Source organism: Sebastes fasciatus, chromosome 19 (genome assembly GCF_043250625.1).
Source record: "Sebastes fasciatus isolate fSebFas1 chromosome 19, fSebFas1.pri, whole genome shotgun sequence".
Classification (NCBI taxonomy): domain Eukaryota; kingdom Metazoa; phylum Chordata; class Actinopteri; order Perciformes; family Sebastidae; genus Sebastes; species Sebastes fasciatus.
Genome location: NC_133813.1, coordinates 10,479,108 through 10,499,360, shown reverse-complemented (window position 1 = coordinate 10,499,360; position 20,253 = coordinate 10,479,108). Strand labels below are relative to the sequence as shown.

General features: G+C 41.8%; 1 protein-coding gene across 4 annotated transcripts in view; it reads left to right on the top strand.

Annotated features, from left to right (window-relative positions):
* Positions 1 to 1,092: 1,092 nt before the first annotated feature.
* Positions 1,093 to 20,253, top strand: part of grin1a (glutamate receptor, ionotropic, N-methyl D-aspartate 1a) — a 39,732-nt gene continuing 20,571 nt past the window's right edge. The window contains exons 1-9 of one of the 4 annotated variants that reach the window (XM_074617127.1): positions 1,093 to 1,983; positions 5,823 to 5,957; positions 7,862 to 8,038; positions 13,320 to 13,382; positions 14,133 to 14,230; positions 15,742 to 15,863; positions 16,883 to 17,057; positions 17,550 to 17,694; positions 20,109 to 20,195. In XM_074617127.1, the coding sequence (XP_074473228.1) occupies positions 1,735 to 1,983; positions 5,823 to 5,957; positions 7,862 to 8,038; positions 13,320 to 13,382; positions 14,133 to 14,230; positions 15,742 to 15,863; positions 16,883 to 17,057; positions 17,550 to 17,694; positions 20,109 to 20,195 (1,251 nt within the window). In that variant the 5' untranslated portion in view covers positions 1,093 to 1,734. The remainder of the gene's footprint in view (positions 1,984 to 5,822; positions 5,958 to 7,861; positions 8,039 to 13,319; positions 13,383 to 14,132; positions 14,231 to 15,741; positions 15,864 to 16,882; positions 17,058 to 17,549; positions 17,695 to 20,108; positions 20,196 to 20,253) is intronic. The other 3 variants (XM_074617129.1, XM_074617128.1, XM_074617130.1) reach the window with 3 other exon arrangements.

Sequence of the window (20,253 nt, the reverse complement as noted above, 5' to 3'; positions counted from 1 at the left end):
TTTATTAATTTCACAGTATTTTACAGTTAATTTACAATTTAAAGATAAATTATATAGCCGTTTTTCACCTTTCTTTTACATTATCTTACTGATTTGTTTTAATGCACTATTTAGGTTGTATTTTTTACATACATTTTAATAAACATTATTTTTTGCCTAGATGAATAGACTTAGCAGGTTACAGACATAGGAGTAGTCACACTAAATACAATTAAAGGCACTTGTTAGGAAAAAGGCTATAATAGACTTGTTGACACTTTTCCCAACAAATGTCTGTCTCTAGCTGGCTACAAGCACAGAATGCAAACCATAACAACATGTGAGTGAAGAACAGAGCTAGTTCACTGATTTTACAATCATGTACAATGTACAAGCCTCACATGTGCAGATCAGGTCCCAGAATTAAAAAAAATACTGTTTGAAACTGTTACCTATGATACTTTAGACAGTTGATCAGCAGTAAAGTGATGTTTTTTAAGAATGGATTATATTTCATTTAAAAAACGGCCTATGAGCGTAATTTAACAGGTTTTCTTTTGTATTAACAGTAAAGCACTGTTTTTAGCAATAACAGGTTAATACTGTTGAAATCCTGCTGTAAATTAACAGCAATTGTTTACAGTGTACAAAACAGGCGGGTCCTCTCGTGTTAAAGTGTGACGGCTGGAGAAATGGTGGATGGCACTGACATACCCTACTGCGTGATTAATGAGCTATCCAAGGTCCACTTTACGCAGAGAGCTAATACGCAGAGAAATGAGACTTTGGGGTGAAAACAAGTCCCATCAAAGGGACGTGTCCATGGCTCACCTCTGATCTGAGACCGGCTAGATTGGAATAAAACACCCTCCATCTCCATCTCCATCTGCTCTTGTGCAATCAGGCTATTTTAAGGGGGGAAAAAATCTCACATCTCGCATTAACAAAAAGCCCACATGAATTAATTCTGCAGCGCCCTGCAGGTACATGTGCGCTATATACCCTCACTGATCTCAACCTGTCATGTCCTATTATGAGTAGCATGGTGGTGGGGAGGATTTTTTGAACAAGTAGGAGCATTTATTTTTCATACGATCAGCTTCTTGCTCCTGCAGCAGCATCAGCATCATCAGCAGCAGCATCAGCAGCAGCAGCAGCAGTAGCAGCAGCATCATCAGCATCATCATCAGCAGTATCATCATCAGCAGCAGCAGCACGCCACCGCGCAAAACCATAGAGCCGATACGTCGGGAGCGCGCAGCAGCAGCACCGCGGCGCGCATGCACAGCTGTCAGCACCAAGGACAGCAGCCGCTCAGCTCAGCTCCGGATTGACCAGTAAGAGACGCATCGGAGGGGCTGATCAGTCCGCACAAAGCGCACTGAGGAGCGGCTGCAGGGGGGGGGCAGCGATACACACCCCGAAGCCTGGAAGATAGGACACAATGCTTTTAACTATTTTCTTGGTGGGGGAGGTGTGAGCGATTCTGCAGAGGAGAGAGCAAAAAAAAAAAAAAAATGCGGTTCGGACATCCCTGCATGGTTGACAGCCCTGCACCCTAATATGTGCATGCACATTCCTCCGCATTGCACATAAAGCCTCCCTCCCTTTCGCTCTGCACGCCGCCCACCTGGATCGTGTCTGCATTGAACTGGCGGAGCCGCGCTGCTGTCCAGAAGAAGCTGCTGGTCGAGCGACCGGGCTGCTGCACGGCTCCTCTGCTGCTCGGCGTCGGTGTCGGTGGTCCACCACACGATGCGTCTGTTTCTGCTGGCGGTGCTCCTCTCGTGCTCCTGCGCGCGGGCCGGTTGCGAGCCGAAGATCGTGAACATCGGGGCCGTGCTGAGCCAGAAGAGGTACGAGCAGGTCTTCAAGGATGCCGTGACCCAGGCCAACCAGGTCTACGGCAGGGACAAATTCAAGCTGACCGCCATCTCCGTAACGCACAAGCCCAACGCCATCCAGATGGCTCTGTCCGTCTGCGAGGACCTCATCTCCAGTCAGGTACAGTCTGCATGCCACCTCTGCATGGGCGAAAATCAAACAGCCTTTTCAATAATGTCTGAATCATAGCTCATATGATGCATGCACACCTTCCACCTCCACCTCCACATCCACCTATAACTGTAAAACTGGTATGCTGTGAGAGTGTTTTTGGAAGAAAACCACCCCTTTGTCTTGCAATAGAAAGTTGATGCTTCCATGAAACCTATAATCAGATGTGTTTTCTCACTTTGAAGTACGTAAAAGACCCGGATTGGTTGTTATTTTTATTAATTTATTTAAAAAGGATCCCCATTAGCTGATACCAATGGCACCAGCTATACACCTCTGCATGTCATAGCACATATGATGCATGCACACCTCCACCTCCACCTACCTAACTGTAAAACTGGTTTGCTGTGAGAGTGTTTTGGATGAACATCCCTGTGCCTTGCAATAGAAAGTTGATGCTTACAGTGAAACCTATAATCAGATGTGTTTTCTCACTTTGAAGTAGGTAAAAGACCAGATTGGTTGTCATTTTTATTTATTTATTTAAATAAGGATCCCCATTAGCTGAAAAAATGGCACCAGCTATAGTCTTTCTGCATGGGGTCCAAAATCAAATACATTACATTTATCACATACATACTATATATACAACATCATATTTGTGTGACACTAATAACATTCAAATTTTCCAAACACATATTTCACATTCATTCACATCTTCCACAACCATTTAAAGCCTCAAGGCCCATCATCATCAGGGAAAAGGAACAAAAGAAAAAACATACATGACCATACAACACTGGACTATCGATCAGCTGCTTAAGTAATGTATTCTTAAATGGTATTTGAATGCCTGAATCATCCTCAGTCTTGAGCTCTGAATCCAGACCTATTCTCCATTTCTCACACTAGCAGACTAACTGTCCATTCAGCATGAAGGTATTACTGAAAGGAATCAGCCCATACGTTCTTACATTTGTCCAATTTGGCATCCACTCTATGTTTTGTAGGCTATACATGAGTCCACTTTGTATAGTATCTAATATACTGCAAGCGAACTCCCCACAGACCCATCTGTTTTACAGACATCCAGAAATAGACTTTGGTTTTGGGGCAATATCTCGGATGAGAGGGCAACTGTACGTTCCAGAACACACACACACACACAGCTGCAGATCTGCTGAACTGCAAAGGAACCAGTGAGGAGTGAAAAATGTGCAATACGGCATTTACATTTAACAACTTTGGCTTTGCTGCATGATAACATTTTTGGCAAAAGGGGCGCTGACACTGGCTGCGGACAGTTTCTGTATGTTGGGGTGGATCGCTCACTCAAGCTGTGTGTGATATGATGCAGTGGTAACACAAACAACTGTTTTTTTTAGAAGTTGCTTGTCTAAAAAGTACAAGATTCACACCGTATGTGCCGCAGAACTAACGAACAAAACATATTCCATAAGTAATGTACGACGCGCCTTTCGAAGAGTTGTTGAACCGTCCTCTTATGTGATGCTCAACAAGGCTTTTAAAAAGCGCCAACGTTATGTCACAGCATGCTGGGGCGTGAAGTCCCTCTCGCTCTCGCTCCTTCTTCTCCCACACACATAATGAGGTTTCATGGGAACAACAACACAAAAAAAAGTACCCACCCACAGCTTCAGTGCTGCTTTCATGTCCTCGGCCCTCTGCTTAGTGTAATGACTCTAATTGATACAGGCTTGTAGAATAATACTGTCGCACCCAGTCTCCTGTCACATGCTCATCCAAAGCGTGAGCATCCATTAGGCTCTGCAGATTACACCAACAATGGTTCACTTCCCTACTCCCGTAAATTAGACGGACATCACACCTAATTTAGACAGGGAGGTTTAATCAAATGAGATTGGCTCGTAGGCGACAGCAGTTACTGAGAAGGGAAGTGTGTGGCAGATGGAGGAGTAGATGCCTGGGAGCGGTCCTTGGAAGATAGACCTCATTTTTGACCCAACCATACGGACTGCTCATATCCAGTAATCCATGCCTGCACAGCCATGCCAACTTTGTTCCACTTCCTTCACATCTCCGAGGCATTTCTCAAGTCTGAGCTCACATGAATTATTTTTGTTTACTAGAGTAGTTGGACAGGTTTGGTTTTGCTTAATGCACGGATAAAATTAAATCAAACGAGCACAAATTCAGTCTGCCAGTGAAGACATTTTCAACAAAGGAAAAATACTTCTTTGCTCTTCCTCGTAGATGAATTTATGTAGATTTTCAGGTTCAAAAATGTTATTTTTAACTTGTTATACAACAGTTTGGAGCAGCAGTTGCGCCCACTATGACAATATTGTGTTTAAAGAGCACACTAATTTAATTCAACTTGGGGTAGAAAAACAGATGTTTCAGCCAAGGCTGGATTACAGATCAGGCAAAGCGGAGAGATGCTCGGGGGGGGCTCAAATGCCCTTCGTGGCAATCATTTTGTGCTAATTTTTTATTTATTTAACCAGAAAAAGCCTCATTGAGATTAAAAAGCTAATTTTCAAGAGTGTCCAGGCCAAGACAACAGCAGCACATATCATGAAAAACTCACCTTTTCAGTGCTTGTGCACATACATTTGGGTATCTGGAGTTCTGACCAACCCACAAACTGCGAAATGAGACAACGCAGTCAGTTTTTTTTGGGCTACCAGGATCAGAAAACATGTGATTCAACAAGACATTCAGATTTGGCTCCCCTTCCTATGTCACATGCAGTCTCATTAGAATATACCGCCCACAGCTTGATAACTACCTTTGCAAAGGTCTTGCAAAGGTAATCTTGAAGCTCTGTTTTAAAAAGGCCTTACATAGTGTATTCTTAAATAACTCTAATTGGCATTTATTCCACCAAACTTAGATGGGGAACATGGGGGGTTCAAAAGGGGTCCACTACATCTCACTTTTTGCCCTAGTGTTAACCTACCCCTAGTGAACTGATCACCACTATGCTGAAATGAACTTTTCACATTGTAAATACAGTATTATGCAATCATCCTTGTAAGTGTGCATAGCAAATGCTGTTTTCTTATGTTAATAAACGAAATGGAGTCTTGTGTGCATTGTGTCCTGCAACAACAACAACAAAAATGTATATTTATTTTACAGCTTTGTTGAATACTCGTTTCTAATTGGTCAATCACAGCGTTCTACAGTCTGTTATTTCTGTATAGCAGACCGTTGCTATGTATAACAGACCGTTGCTATGGGCACAGTTCTGATCTCTTACTCTGGCGGACCGTTTTTGTGTCAAATTGTTGATTTCTTAAGTAAGTACCCGCGTAATAAGCGGGATAATGTACAGCTAGCGGGTCATTGTTGTGAAAAAAAAACCTTCATATATACATATATATATATATATATATATATATAGTTGCTTGATACTAGCAATGTAATCATTTAGGATGGTTTAATTTACCAAGAAGGATAATGGGACATTTTACAACATACTATATGTGTGTTTTTGTATATGTTGTGTGTGAAGAATCTTTAAATATGATTTTCAGCAGCTCATTTGGGTATAAAAAAGAAAACAAACATTCTGTGGGTCCACGAAATCAGTCTCCCATTCATTGTCTATGGAGCAGCTCCAAACTTTATACCCTATGACATCACAAGTTTGACACTTACTTCACTGGTTTCTGGCTTTGAGAGAGTTGTGTTCAGTAATATTGATTGAACTCATCTAGACCATGGAAATAATAAATTGCAATTCTTAATGTGAGTGGTGTTCTCCTTTAATGTTTCTCAGAGTACGAGTAGCGTTGTTACCATTCGGTCTTAATGCCGGTGTCAGAATGACAAAGTGTTCTTCTTCTGTGCCTCTGCAGGTCTATGCTATCCTGGTGAGTCACCCGCCCCAGTCCAATGACCACCTCACTCCAACGCCTGTCTCATACACTGCGGGCTTCTACCGCATCCCCGTGGTGGGGCTCACCACCCGCATGTCCATCTACTCAGACAAGGTGAGTGATAGAGGAGAGCGATGTAAAGAGAGATGGAGAGAGAGAGGAAAACAGGAAGAGAATACGGAGAGCGATGGAGTGAGGAGCTCCCCTGGGGCGACTTCAAAAGCTTCCTAGATTAAACGTCCCATCACTGTCCATTAGAGGAGCTGTGATTAAATGGGTTTCCAGCTGAAAATTGAAAGGACATCATTAATAATGCGCCTGACCTGAGTTATGTTTTTATGGAGCACAAGCCACTATAATGAAAGTTTAAAGCAATCACATAAATAAAATGCAGAGGACTTTAATAACTCAATTTAAAGTCTATTTGAGTGACGTCTATGCTAATCTCACAAATTAAAGGGCATTAAATCCGGGGATTTAAAGGAGCCCGAGGGGGTCTGTGCATAGATGAAGGCATTTTTTATTTTATTTTTTAACAGGATGTTTGTCCATGCGTAATTGGGTTTGGCATTTGTTGTACAACATAAAAACTGTTTGTATCATTAATGCAGGATGTCCCTTTTTCGAGAACGAATTCAGCTGCAGGCATTTCAACTTTCAATATATTGTACGTCGATGTTTTTGTTAGTGTACAGTAATAGGAGTACACTACATGGCCACAAATATGTGGACACCTGAACGTTACACCGGTATGTCATTATTGAACACGTTATTCCAAAACTATACCATAGCCTAACAACGTCGCCTAACAACGTCGCCTAACAACGTCACCTAACAACGTCGCGTTACAACGTCGCGTTACAACGTCGCGTTACAACGTCGCGTTACAACGTCGCGTTACACCGTAGCGTTACACCGTAGCGTTACAACGTAGCGTTACAACGTAGCGTTACAACGTAGCGTTACAACGTAGCGTTACAACGTAGCGTTACAACGTAGCGTTACAACGGAGCGTAAAACTGAACGGAACTAGCGTAAATAAATAACATCCACCCTTAGCGGACTTTCTTACATAACGTTACGTAACAAGCGTAATAGCGTTACTTAACAAGGGTAAAGTCAACGTTTACTTTTGGTTTTACACGAGACACGAATAGCAGTCTCCCGGGTGAAAGTCCTATATTCCTCACCAGTCACTGTTGGAAACATCAATATGTTTTATAATGTGAAAAAGCAAAGGTTAAGGTTTGGTTAGGCTTATGCACAAAAACAACTTGGTTAGCGATAAATCATGGTACTTAATTTTGGTTAGAAAAACATTTCGGTTTGGGTTAAATTTAAACTGAGGGTAGGGCACCCACAACCACATCATGGTTACAATAATAACCAATCATGATGTCTCGCCCCCTTTTTATAGTATCAAATAACTAAATAAACCAACCTCAGAAAAATGAATATTTGAACATACATCAGTGTGATGAGAAATAACGTAAATGCCAGAAACCATCTTTGGGAAAAATGTATTTGACGTGAACTTTTGCTTTTTAGTTTGGCCCATGTCCCATCTGCTAACATGGAGAGAGCGGGCTTTATGACTTATACTGCAGCCAGCCACCAGGGGGCGATCAAGATGGTTTGGCTTCACTTTTGGGGAGCTGTAATGTCCTCCATCTTTATATACAGTTTATGATTTAAGCCGGAAAGGGCCTTCATAAACAAAAGCACACTTTTGTCTCAAATATTTCATTGTGCTGTAGCATTAAGATGAATCTTTATTGTAATTTAAGGGCCCTAGCTCAAATTATAAAAGAAACATATCGTGCATATCACAATTAGAAAAGTATTTATTTTTCCACTTGGTGTGAAGACTTAAATAACCATTAAAAGTGCAATAATCTGCCCTTGTGGCAGGTTTTTGTCCAATCATTTCTACATATTCTGAGCAATGAGTCATTCAAAATTAAGTTAACTGTTAAATCCACAATGTTAATCTCTACTTCCTGCTCCGTGCTCCTCAGAGTATCCACCTGTCCTTTCTGCGGACAGTCCCTCCCTATTCCCACCAGGCGCACGTATGGTTCGACCTGATGCGCGAGTTCAACTGGAATCACATCATCTTGATAGTAAGCGATGACCACGAGGGGCGGGCTGCTCAGAAGAGGCTCGAGACCCTCTTGGAGGAGAGAGAAACAAAGGTGAGACGCTCCGGCTCCCAGGCCAGAGTGTGTGAGCATGAGCCTGAGTGCGTAAGGTTTTTAAACCTCAAAGGTATTCTATGTATACTGTTTTCCTTTCTGTTGTGTGGCCATATCTCTTTCTCACCATTGTGTAAACATTGGCTAACATTCCTAGAGACATCAACAGCGTCTAATGTGGTCTAATCTGACAAAAGTTTGTACGTTTATTTGCTCATCTTCACGTTGCTTTTCCCCATAGTCCAAATTATCCTGTTGTCTATCCACATTGGGAGCCAAATAGTGGACTTTAACTTGGGGCTTTGCAAACCATCACAGACTGAAGTGTTTTATTGGGGCCGTGGCGGAAGTCAGGTGTTCCTCTCAGTGCGTGATGAATGGCCGGCTTCATTATTGTACACAGAGGGCTTGTGTTTATTGCACCCTGCTAGGTCATGTTCGCATGATATGGGAGATGGTTCCGCCTTTTCAGATACCGCTGACGCATCCATTTTAAGTGTAGCTCTGAGCAGTGTATGTGGGTCAGTGAAATGCTGATCTCCTTTGAGCCAAAACAGACTTGAGACCGCGATGATGTGTGCCCTTTAGGAACAGAAAGAGCGAGAGAGGAAAAAAACAACTGCCGTCTATATCATCCATTTAAAAACGATGAAATTACCCTGGGATATTTTTGTTCCCTTCATACTCTGTGACGCTCGTCCCTCTCTTGGGCACTTTGCTGTAATTGTGTGGCAGATTGAAATGAAGCCTGATTCAGAGATTTAATTAAATCAGGAGCTGGAGAGACGCTGGATGTGACACATATCCGAGGTAATTCACAGAAGGCAGCTACAGCTAAAGTGAAAGCTGCTTAATAAATTAAGTGACCGGGATCAGCATTGATTAACAGCCACCAACAGGAACACATTTGGGTTAATCAAGTTGGATTGTGCAACCACATCCATGCTGTTAAAACAATTATACTGTCAAGTCATCTAGATGTGACTCACATCCTGCACTGGAGAAGAGTATTACAAGCCTTTGATGAGAATCCAGGAAGTTCCTTTTATGTTTTCATAATATGAGTTTGGATCTCAAAATGAAGCCATCTGTGCGTCCCTTTCAGTCTCATAATGCTGAGGGAAGTTGCTGCAACTCTCTCTACTATGAGGCTTTAATTACCCATATATTTAGTTAGGACTGCAGGGCCAGCTCGAGTCATTTTAGGTCCGCTGAGCAGGATTCATTTGAGAATTTCTCCCAATTATGGGCAACAATAATTCCCCTGACAACCTGGTCAAACTCAAAGGATGAGGCTGGTGATATTATATATCTTACTATCAACAAATCCCACGAAAAGGCCAAAGCCAACAACACATTGATCCTAATAATATATTGTCTTCATATCCAAAGCCTGAAATATCTTCTTCCTCTGTGCCATAGAGCTCCATTGTTGTCCAAAAACTATAATACACTCATCAATGAGCAGCACTGTTGCACTAGGTGACATGGTCCTTCATTACAATGAACACACACACCGTCCTGCTGCTGTAAACACCAAATGTGTATTAATCTGCAGCTGAAAATAGTCCCCAACACATACAGTATTTTCTCCTGCTTGAGTAGCGTTTGCTAAAAGCTACTGTGCCCAGCTAGTTTAGGAAATCACTTGGGCTGTACCGAATAGTTCGAAGCTTTGTTCATAAACATTGACATTCGAATTCTAAATCAAATATGACGGGTTTGGGCGGGCAGGTGACAAAGCAGCGTTCCGAGTAAGTTATTAATAACTTACAAAACGTTTCGTGCAATAGTCCACCTTCCACCTTCTCTTCCCTCTCACTCTGTCACTCTCTCTCTCTCAAACACACACACACAGCGAGTGTCGCAGCGATCAGTTCTCAGTCCGCACCTACATATATTTATGTTGACGAAACTGACAGCTAATATTCATTAAGGAAAGTTGACTTAATAAGAAAAAAGACAACTCATTTAATCCGATGAATCCCTTCATTCAAATTGAGGATTACAATCGAGGATGAAGTTATAAAATGTGACGACAGCTTCATTCAAAAACCTCAATCGAAGCGTCAAATGCAATAAAAACATTCCATACAGGCCCTAAAAATAACTGAACCCTTTTCAAAAAATAAAACTATATATTTGTGACCTGTTTTTAAAGCTTTACGTCTTTAATAAGAACCAATGAGCTTGAGTGCCAGGGTAGGGAATTCAAAAAGTCTGGAGAGACGGACTAAGATATTGTTAGTTTTGGTCTTTATATGGGAATTGTTCACAATAAGAAAATAATATCTGTTGGTACAGTGTCATTCTTATGGAAATTGAATATAAAGAAATGACATTAAAAAACAGAAGCCATAATAACCTTAGGATGCACTCCTTAGTTTAATAAAATCTAAATTTAGTGAAGCCATTTGGAGATTTGGCACTGTAACAAAATCGGGAATTGTACCTTTGAGTACTGAAATGATGAAAAGACAGTTGGGAGTGAGAATGTGTTGCATAAGCAGAGGAACCAAAGGAGTTTTCATTATTGTTATTATTTGTTTGTGTGCCCCTTGGCGGCTCCACGGCCCCGTACAGCTACTCAGCTCATTCTCAGCTCAGCTCTGACATCCCACGTATGTCACAACGTCAGCAGGATAATGAAACCTGTGCCAGCTCTTTCATTCTACGTTTGTTTGGATGACAATGTCAGCTAAGCCGTCAATGCATTGACAGCTTTGACTGTTTTTTAGGTGATGTGAATGGATGTTAGCTTGGATGTGGCAGACTGCAGCGTCGTCACATTATGCCCTAATTAAAAGTGAGAGGTGTTATTCTTGCTAATCACCCTGTTGTGCTGCATACACTCAGTACATTTGCATACTATTTTTAGCCTTGCGGCTAGTCGTTAGCGAGGTCACACAGTCACAGGGGGATCACTGTCACCACCAGCAAAGAGGCTCTGGACACAGTGGATTTAGCCAGAGAGCAAACGTGACCAACATAACATGAAATATTAATGCCTGACTGAGGATACAAAAATAGAGCGCTCAGAAAATCTCTTGGGAGAAAAAGACAAAGACGTTTTTTTTGTCCGCAGTGCTGCTGGATGGATTTCTCCATCCTGAAGATGCATAAAATCACTCAGTGAATGGTACTTTCTTGGTAATTTCATGCTAGTTAAAGTGTTATGATTGCCTGCAAATGTTCTTATCAAGGAAATGAATAAGTGGAATTATCTATAACCGTACTGACAATTTCTAATTATTGGCATTCTGCTTGCAATCCTTCAGTCTGGATGCAATTATGTAAGTTGTGATTATAATTGGGGATTTAACAATTACCACTCAGCGTTTCATTTTGAGTTTGTTTCTGGACGGCATTTGTTGTGAATTTGCTTGTCAGCTCGACTACTGTACTGACGCACGGTCTTTGTGGCGGGAGGGGAGCCGACCCAGTGCACTGAGGTGTGAGCTGTGAAGCCAGCTGTGTAAAAAAGAAACCCTGTGAAGCAGAAAGATGATATGTGTTTTCCTGCGAAATGGCTGCCAGTCTCAGGCAGGACTCCAGAGTGTCTCCTCTTACAGAACTGGACTGGCATCCAAAATGGTGACGCCTCAGGTGTCCGAGTTAAGTTCAACCTGCTCAGCAACTACTGAGAGTCGTTGTGCTGTGACCAAATGCTATAATATATACTAATTGTTCACAGTAAGTACTATATCATCTATACTCAACTGTTTTGTATACAAAAAGTCAACATACTTTACTGTATTATACCCACAGGGAATGATACAATATGTGTATCGACGTCTATCAAACTGCAACTTTGGAATGTCACTGCCAATTACGTTTTACAAAGAGAAATCAATATGTTTTTCAATTCATTTTAATTAATTAATTAGCAGCTGTGATCAGAGCATCCATTTCCATTTTCAGTAAGTGAATCATTGGCTTGTGTTTGTGATTGAAGGTTTTGCTTTGATCCGATTTTGTAAATCACAATTGAATCGGTAACTTCAGTTGTAGAAAAGTTTGTATAACCATATAGCAAAAATAAATTCATACAATTAACATTTGCAGTAGATGTCATGCTGGTTTCTAGCTTTTGATGCGTTGTACCAAGTGGCCGATCCAACAAATTAATAACCAGCCCGGTCACACGAAAAGGCAAGTGAATGACACAATGATGCGCAAGGCAAAAGCGTGCAATAAGAACGCCGTTCTTGCTTTAGGCGTGTCATTTGTACGCCATGTAGTCTGCACTGACTGCAATGTACATGCATCCATGTGAAAATGCAACGCTCAGAGCTGGTGATGTAGAATAAATGGCCAGCAGGAGTGGAGGTGGTTCGGTCCAACAAACACAGGACTATCAATCAGGAGACCCGTATTCGAGACCGGTGTTTTGTTGTTTGTGACGTGTTTTTTAATGACGTTTGTTTCTGTACTTATTTTATTTAGTTTACGTACGTATTTTAAGGTTAACCATGACGTTTTTCCTAAACATCACTAAGTTGTTTTGTTGCCTAAACCTAAGTGAGTGGTTTTGTTGCCCCCTGCTGGTACTGCACCTTTATACACGCATGTAATATTCATGCCTCGGCGAGGCAAAACATGACAATGACATGCTATCCTCTGGTGAACAGGCGGGTCTATGCTTTAGCGTGATGTTGGGTTGATATAACACTAAGGGATGGAAGTGGTATCATCTCAACAGATGGTTGGATAGACCTGGTGCAGGTTTGAAAATGTACGTACAGTAAAGCTTTTAATGAGCACTTCATATTTTTTTAGGATGCCAAAAATGTGATCATACTTTGGACTTGATGATGTGTTGGTGTAGTGTGAATCTGATGGCTCTTTGTTGATGATGTCATGTTTGATTGTTAAAAGTTAAGTTTCCAGTTGTGCAATGTTAGTTTCCAGTATTGTGAAGAAGAAACGAACCAGATGGTTGAGCTGCAAGTTAGCATTTTGTATTGATAATTGCTGGAGCCATAGCGCTTTGATCCAATTATTTCTCACAGCTACTCATCACTGATCATTTATGCATTGCATTTAATGAAAACATTTTCCTGATCCTTAATTGTATTTAATATCTTTAACAACAAGTATGAATGATTTCAGCAATATTATAAAGCGGTCATCTCTGATGTTTTGCAAACCCCACTGTTAAAGATCCCAATTTGAAGCAGAAAAGTGGAGATTTGTTGGAATGCTTTACTGCCCTCCATTTTCAACTGTTTATAATATTTTTCTGTGTCTGCATATTTTCTCTGTGCACATTACTCATCAGAATAAAAAAAGGAACTATGAAAACCTCGACCAACTGTCCTATGACAACAAGCGAGGACCTAAGGTATATTTGCATGGTCAATGCACGCCGCCCACCAACTTTCCAAACGTAGCAACTAGAATCCAGCCCAAACCAGTCACCAGCCGACCCAGAAATGTTCCTCTCTTGGTAGCACGTGTTTACTTTAACCTTTACTTTGAGACATTTCCCTATGATTTAAATGAAGAATGGTTTTGTTATGAAAAATCTATAATTTTCGGTCATTACAGAAAAAAAAAGATGAAGTGAACAGCGCCCCGCTTTTTATCATTTTCATTTTCTCCTTCAATAAAGGAATGCATGAACTCAGAACACATACTCACATACAAAAAGAGTTTGCAAGTCCATTCCTTTGTGGAGAACCGGTAGTGTGGGACAAAACCGTTTCCCAGATGCTACTTCCTCCTGTTCTGTAGCACTTCCCTAGTTTTCAGCAGTTTTTTTGTTGGGGGAGGACGTCCCCCTCACCCCCCTTCACCCGTTTTTAGTTACTGGTTGCATTGACCTTCTTCCCCCTACCTAACACATGCACGTCCTTTCTTTGGAGCCTTGATAACCCTCAGTTTGCATGCGAACAAATGCAAAAGTTTTTTTTCCCTTCAAGCTTTTTTTTTTTTAGTTCAGCCGGTTCCCCTGGATCGCTTTCCCTTTTTATCTCTGTCTCCCGTTTTGAAACAAAATCGGCCAAGCTCGAACCAAGCAGGTAAAGAGGCAGCATGGTGTCTAAGGTAGGGAAAAGTAGCTGGCTTGACCTTTCTTATGCCCCGATCACAGGCAGAGAAAGTCCTCCAGTTCAGCCAGGAGACTAACTTAACTGCCCTGCTGCTGGAGGCGAAAGAGCTGGAGGCCCGAGTCATCATCCTATCCGCCAGGTGAGATTTGTATTCCAAGTGACACATAAATTTCAACCCAAAGGGAGCATTGGTTATGGTATCATATTTACCTCAGATTAATTTCCTGTTGATCGACTAATCAATTTATCAACTAATCATTTCAGCTCCAGTTTAAATCCAATTCAACTTAAACCCTCTGCTGGATCCAGCTGTGCATCTTAATGTTCAGTTACAGTTGACAAATAAATTATGTCCGTGTATTTCACACCGGATTACAGAAAAATGAACAAATAGTTTCTTCGGCGAATGTGTCCAAAGTCTTATGAAACGCTGCACAAGACACATGTAGTTTTCCCGTTGATGTAATTGTGCAGCCGTACGATATATGTGCCTTTCAAGACGGGTCAGATCATCCGTCATTCTTGCCATGACTCACCAAGAGACATTGCAGACTACGTGTTGGACCCCAACCAATCATAGCATGCCAACCCTCCCAACTTGCATAGCGAGGAGGTGTCAGGGACCGACTCTACTGTTGCACCCGGCAACACCACGAGTATTGCACAACAGCTGTGTGTGGAAGAGCACTCTGTGCTCCTATGGGGGTCTATCAATGTCACAGAACATGTCATGAAATTTTCAAACTAGATGAGAGAGAATAAAATAAATCGGACATGCTTGTCTTTTTGTCCGGATGTCGCGAGGCGTCCCAGATGCCGTGATGGTTGTCTTCCACTGTGACACACTGCACCAGATGAGACGAATAATTGCCACACCCTAAACTCATTTTCATTCCCGATGCCGCACATCCGTTTGGACAGGCCGTTATCTGGCTGATGTAGTCTGATCCTTGCGTTGGGTTTGAATAATCCTAATTAAGGGACAATTTTACAAACTTACCCACAAACTTAGAAATAAGACGACCCAGTCAGTTTTTGTCGGCTGCCTAGATCAGATTCAACAAGCCATTCAGATTTGGCTCCCCTTCCTATGTCACATGCAAGCTCATTAAAATATATCACCCATGGCTTGAGAACTACCTTTGCAAAAGTGCACCATATTTTTCTCACAAGCCAATCAGAGCAGACTGGGGTAGACAGAGCGTGAATACAGGTATATTCAGACAGACAGTATGAGAAACTTAATGTGTTTTTGAACATTAAAGCATGTAAACATGTTCTAGTAGAAACCCAAAATACAAGTATGAACCTGAAAATGAGCATAATAGGTCCCCTTTAAGGCACATTACAAAACAGGTTCAATTCCAGCTGGATACTATCATGTCCCTCTTTATCTCCCCTCGTTTCCTGTCTGCCGCAAGAGTATCAGCTATCCAATAAAGGCATAAATAGTAGGCATAAAAAGTCCTAGTCCCAGTAAAGTCATGTAATGTAGTAATTCGCTTTAATCAGTTGCACGTGCACCAAACCCAAACTACTGGGAATTAATCAATCACTCCTAAAAATGAACACAGAATTTCTTCCTTTCACTCTCATTCAACGTGCTGTGATGTCAAAAAAACAAACAAACAATCTTTTGTCAAACTTCAGTGAGGAGGACGCTGCTGCAGTGTACAAGGCTGCCCGCTTCCTCAACATGACGGGCTCGGGGTACGTGTGGCTGGTGGGAGAGCGGGAGATGTCGGGTAAAGCCCTGAGCGAGGCACCAGACGGTACGTTCATCCGGCAGAGATCAGTGGGAATATACGAATTAACCCCCCGGCTCTACTCAGAGGCCGATCATAACACATACAGGATTAGGGGGGATTAACCATTTAACGGTGGACGCATTACATGATTAATTGTATGACTGCTTGTTGTGTGTTGAGCATTTAAACGTTTAAGCATTATGTGTTTAAAGGTTTAAATGAGCTGTGTATCTAGGGTCCACTTTTAGTTTTAAATGTGTATGTCCTGGATTATCTAAAGGTAAATTCATGTGCTATTCTGCCATATTAATGCCCTGATTTCTAATGAATTACAAAGGAAGAGTTTTGCAACACATAGCTGATAGAATGGTAAGCTACAACAGCCTTTCTTGTCTCTATTCCTGGATTTTTCGCACAAGTCTCTCACAATATTTTATCACTTTGTGGTCACGAACGTCAAGCGTCTTTCCCTCCCCCCGGGCACTCTAAACACAACCTACCCCTGCTGAGCGTTTGTTGTCCTGTCCATGTCCAGTCTCTTCCACCTCCGCTGCAGCTTCTTCCAGGAGTCTGCAAGGCTGATGGACCTGGTTGCAATCAGAAAACTTAGCTGAAGTTGGATTGTTGCTTGGTTTAAATTTAGGTCTAATGGTATTTTTGTTTATTCCTCCTAACACAAATAATGTTTTGCCTGTGCTGATTCCCAAACCTTAGCTGGTAGGTCAGTAAAAAATAAGATCCAACTTCAAGGGACTCTTTACACATGCTGTGAAAAGGTCATCCGTGGCAACATCAGCAAAATGATCCATTCATTCTGCTGCCTCATCTCATAAATGACAAGATGTGGATATTTTCGGAGTTATCTTCCCCAAGATTAACAGGCAACGGAGATGGATCATGCAGCTGATGTTTGACCTTTATTCAGGATGTCTAAATTGGAGTCCCTATAAGTTTTTTCTACACTGTATGTATTGCAAAAGGATCCTGAGAAGCTGCAGTTTGCTCAGGTCACTGATTATATTTTGTCACTGGCCTGGTCTCAGGTCTGATCGGCCTCCAGCTCATCAACGGGAAGAATGAGTCAGCCCATATCAACGATGCGGTGGCCGTGGTGGCTCAGTCCATCCAGGAGCTCTTTGAGAAGGAGAATATCACAGAACCCCCGAGAGGATGTGTGGGCAACACCAACATCTGGAAAACAGGGCCGCTCTTTAAACGGTAAGCTCAGACACAGACATAACGTACCAAAATCTTGTCCCGTTACCTACAGATTCTTCATATGAATGCAGAATCTGTTTAGTTTTGACTGGAAAGCTGCCGTACAGAATCACAGGTCTGTCAGGTTTTAGAAACTCTATATTTGTCACTTCTTAGTGACAAGTGACTGACTTTTAGCTGACCCACTTAAGGCGGTTTCTCAGCAGCATAACAAGGAAAAAAATGGTGATGTGACAAAAACATATGTGGTGACAAACACAGCAGGTATCATCACAGCTCAACAACCACAGTTCCGTCTTGTTCATCATATTTTCAACAAAATAAATGTGGTGAATCACTCATTTTACCACATGCACTGAACTGAGAGAGTTGTGCCGAACAATACACAATAAAACGCACTGCGACACTCCCGATAGGTCACACACGTTATCCATGCTCGGACACGTGTGTGCTCTATTCACACAAATAGTAATTTTCCTTTGCTTGCCACAGGGTGCTGATGTCATCTAAATACCCAGAGGGCCTCACAGGACGCGTGGAGTTCAATGACGACGGAGACAGGAAGTACGCCCATTACAGTATACTCAACTACCAGAAGAGTCGACTCATTCAAGTCGGGGTATACAATGGAACACAGGTAAGCTGACGGACAGAGACAAATCTGGCCTATTTGACACAACTTAGCAAATTTATTAGAATTTAGGTTCATTCCATATTTTATACTCACTGCCCACATGTAAGTCGTAGCTACTCCGTCATGTATTTTTTCTTTAATTCATACTAGACATGCAGCCCCAGTTTTCTATCTATAGGACAATACTATTAAAGGCACAATGAGGAGGATTTACCTAAAAACAATGTGTAGACTGATACAAAAGTAATACCTCTCAATCATCACTTATGACCCACTAGAAGTGTGTGGTGGCATCTGTATTTTATTATTTTGCTGTGTTCGGGACGTTTCTGGGCATTAACCGCTATTAAAACGTAGCGACCGGATGCCAGAATTTAAGCCCGCATCCAAGAGGAAGCTTTCATAGCTTTCCCCTAAAACCCCAAATATAACGAGGCGAAATGCCAAAGGGGCGAGAGTGAATCTGGAGGTGGCTTTCGCCCGCTTGCGAGCACCGTAACCCTCGTTGAGCCGGGGAGGAGGGGCCAACTTTGAATGTTTTGTTTACAAACCACAACCGTCAAATCCTACTCATTGTGCCTTTAATGTAGGGCAACTCAAAAACACTGCACGTCAGCCAACGCTAACACGAGGCTGCAGCATTCTGTCATAATGAATTTGAGGGGTATTTCGAATATTTGCTTTATTGCTATAATGAATTGGAACACACAGTATATATAAAATGCACTGCCCTTTCTCAAGTCTACAGTCAAACTACTGGATGTCAGGTTAAGTATTAGAAATGACCTTTAATTAGGATAGACTGCCGTAGCATCATGTAACCTTTGCCATGAATCATGCATGTTTTTCTGCACTGCTGCAGGAGATCGTAGATTTGTCCACTGCATTCAACTCTAGATGGCAAGCAGGAGCTGCATGTGACTAAAAATGAAACCATGTTCTTCATGAGCCCTCGGTATAAAACAGGGATAAAAGTGAAAACATTTTATAAACACTATTGCTGAGCAATTTTCAAAGCACAATCTAATTTTTCAGATATATTTCTTACATTTCAGGCATCCAATGGTTCCCATTTATCTTCAATATGAAAACCAAGATGCCAACATTTAAGATCTTGGTGCCTGTTGTGAAACAGCAATGCAAGAAACAACTACACTCCTATCATGGATAGTCTTTTGGGTTTGACTTTACCCCAAAAAACAAAAACATGAATTCAATTCTTCCATTGATCATCATCAGTGGAAGGACACAAGCACGATCCTTTATCAGAACTGCGTAACTCGACCACCATAACGTAACTTGACAAATAAGAAAAAAGGACACAATGTTCTCTGTGTTGGATTACATATCTCATGCAAGTTTCAAAGCCTTGCAATTTGTACTAAATTTGGAAAACAGCTATAAAATATATTTCAAAATGTATGCCTTGAAAACAGGTGTGCATAATATTAATAAAATATTTTTGATTTGAGCTTCGAAGCTCAGTCTTGACCTCGGGAACAGTCTTCATTAGCAAAGAAATCACTCCATGACATTACAAGGACATTCTGCTTGTAATGAGGACGCATTTTAGCCTTTTCACATGTCACTTGTAGAAGAAGAAGAAGAAGAAGAAGAAGAAAGGCACTTTATTTATCTCCGAGGGGAAATTCAATTTACACCACAACAACAAAACTAGGGTAACATCCGCAGTTAAGTTTAGGCAACAAATTAAAATAAGTATATAAACTAAGTAAAATATGTATGGAAACAACGTAACGTAAGTACCGAAAACATGTCACTAACGTAACTTTGTTGAACCCATCCGCCTCCCCACCCACCCGCCTTCAGGGGTCCTTACTCACTTTTTATTCTACGTCACTAGCTCTGAGTGTAGCATATTTACACGGATGCATTTACATTGCAGTCAGTACAGACTACATGCCATACAAAATTACACGCCAAAAGCAAGAACGGTGTTGTTATTGCATGCTTTTGCCTTGAGCATCATAACGTCATTCATACGCCTTTTTGTGTGACTAAGCTGGCTGATGAAGACTCTGAGATGCGGTCGAAAGCTTTGGGAAAAGCTAGTTAGTTGACCTAGCGTTAAGACTATTCTGTCAAACTGTATTCATTTGTAGTTAATGGTGGATATCTAAATGGGTCAGCCACACCAACACAGCAAACGGTAAGGACTGCGAGGATCAGCACTTCAGTTGGCTTCTGATAGGTGTGATAATAATAAGTTCCTGAGACCCTGAGGTATGATGCAGAAGTCAGAGATTGATGAAGTAAATAAAAGAACCGCTGAGCTGTGCTTATATAAAGCTGACTCATTAGTGATGCTCACCCGCGGTGCTGGAGCCTCATCAGCAGTCAACGCCTTCTGTCGGAACTCACCTATGATACTGTATGTGTGTGCGGCATCCCCGCAGGTGGTAATGAACAATCAGCGGAAGATCATCTGGCCGGGAGGAGAGACTGAGAAACCACAGGGCTTCCAGATGTCCACTCGATTAAAGGTAGGAGCCGCCTTCACTTTGCTGCTGCAATGTGACATTCTTGTCTACCCCGATAGAG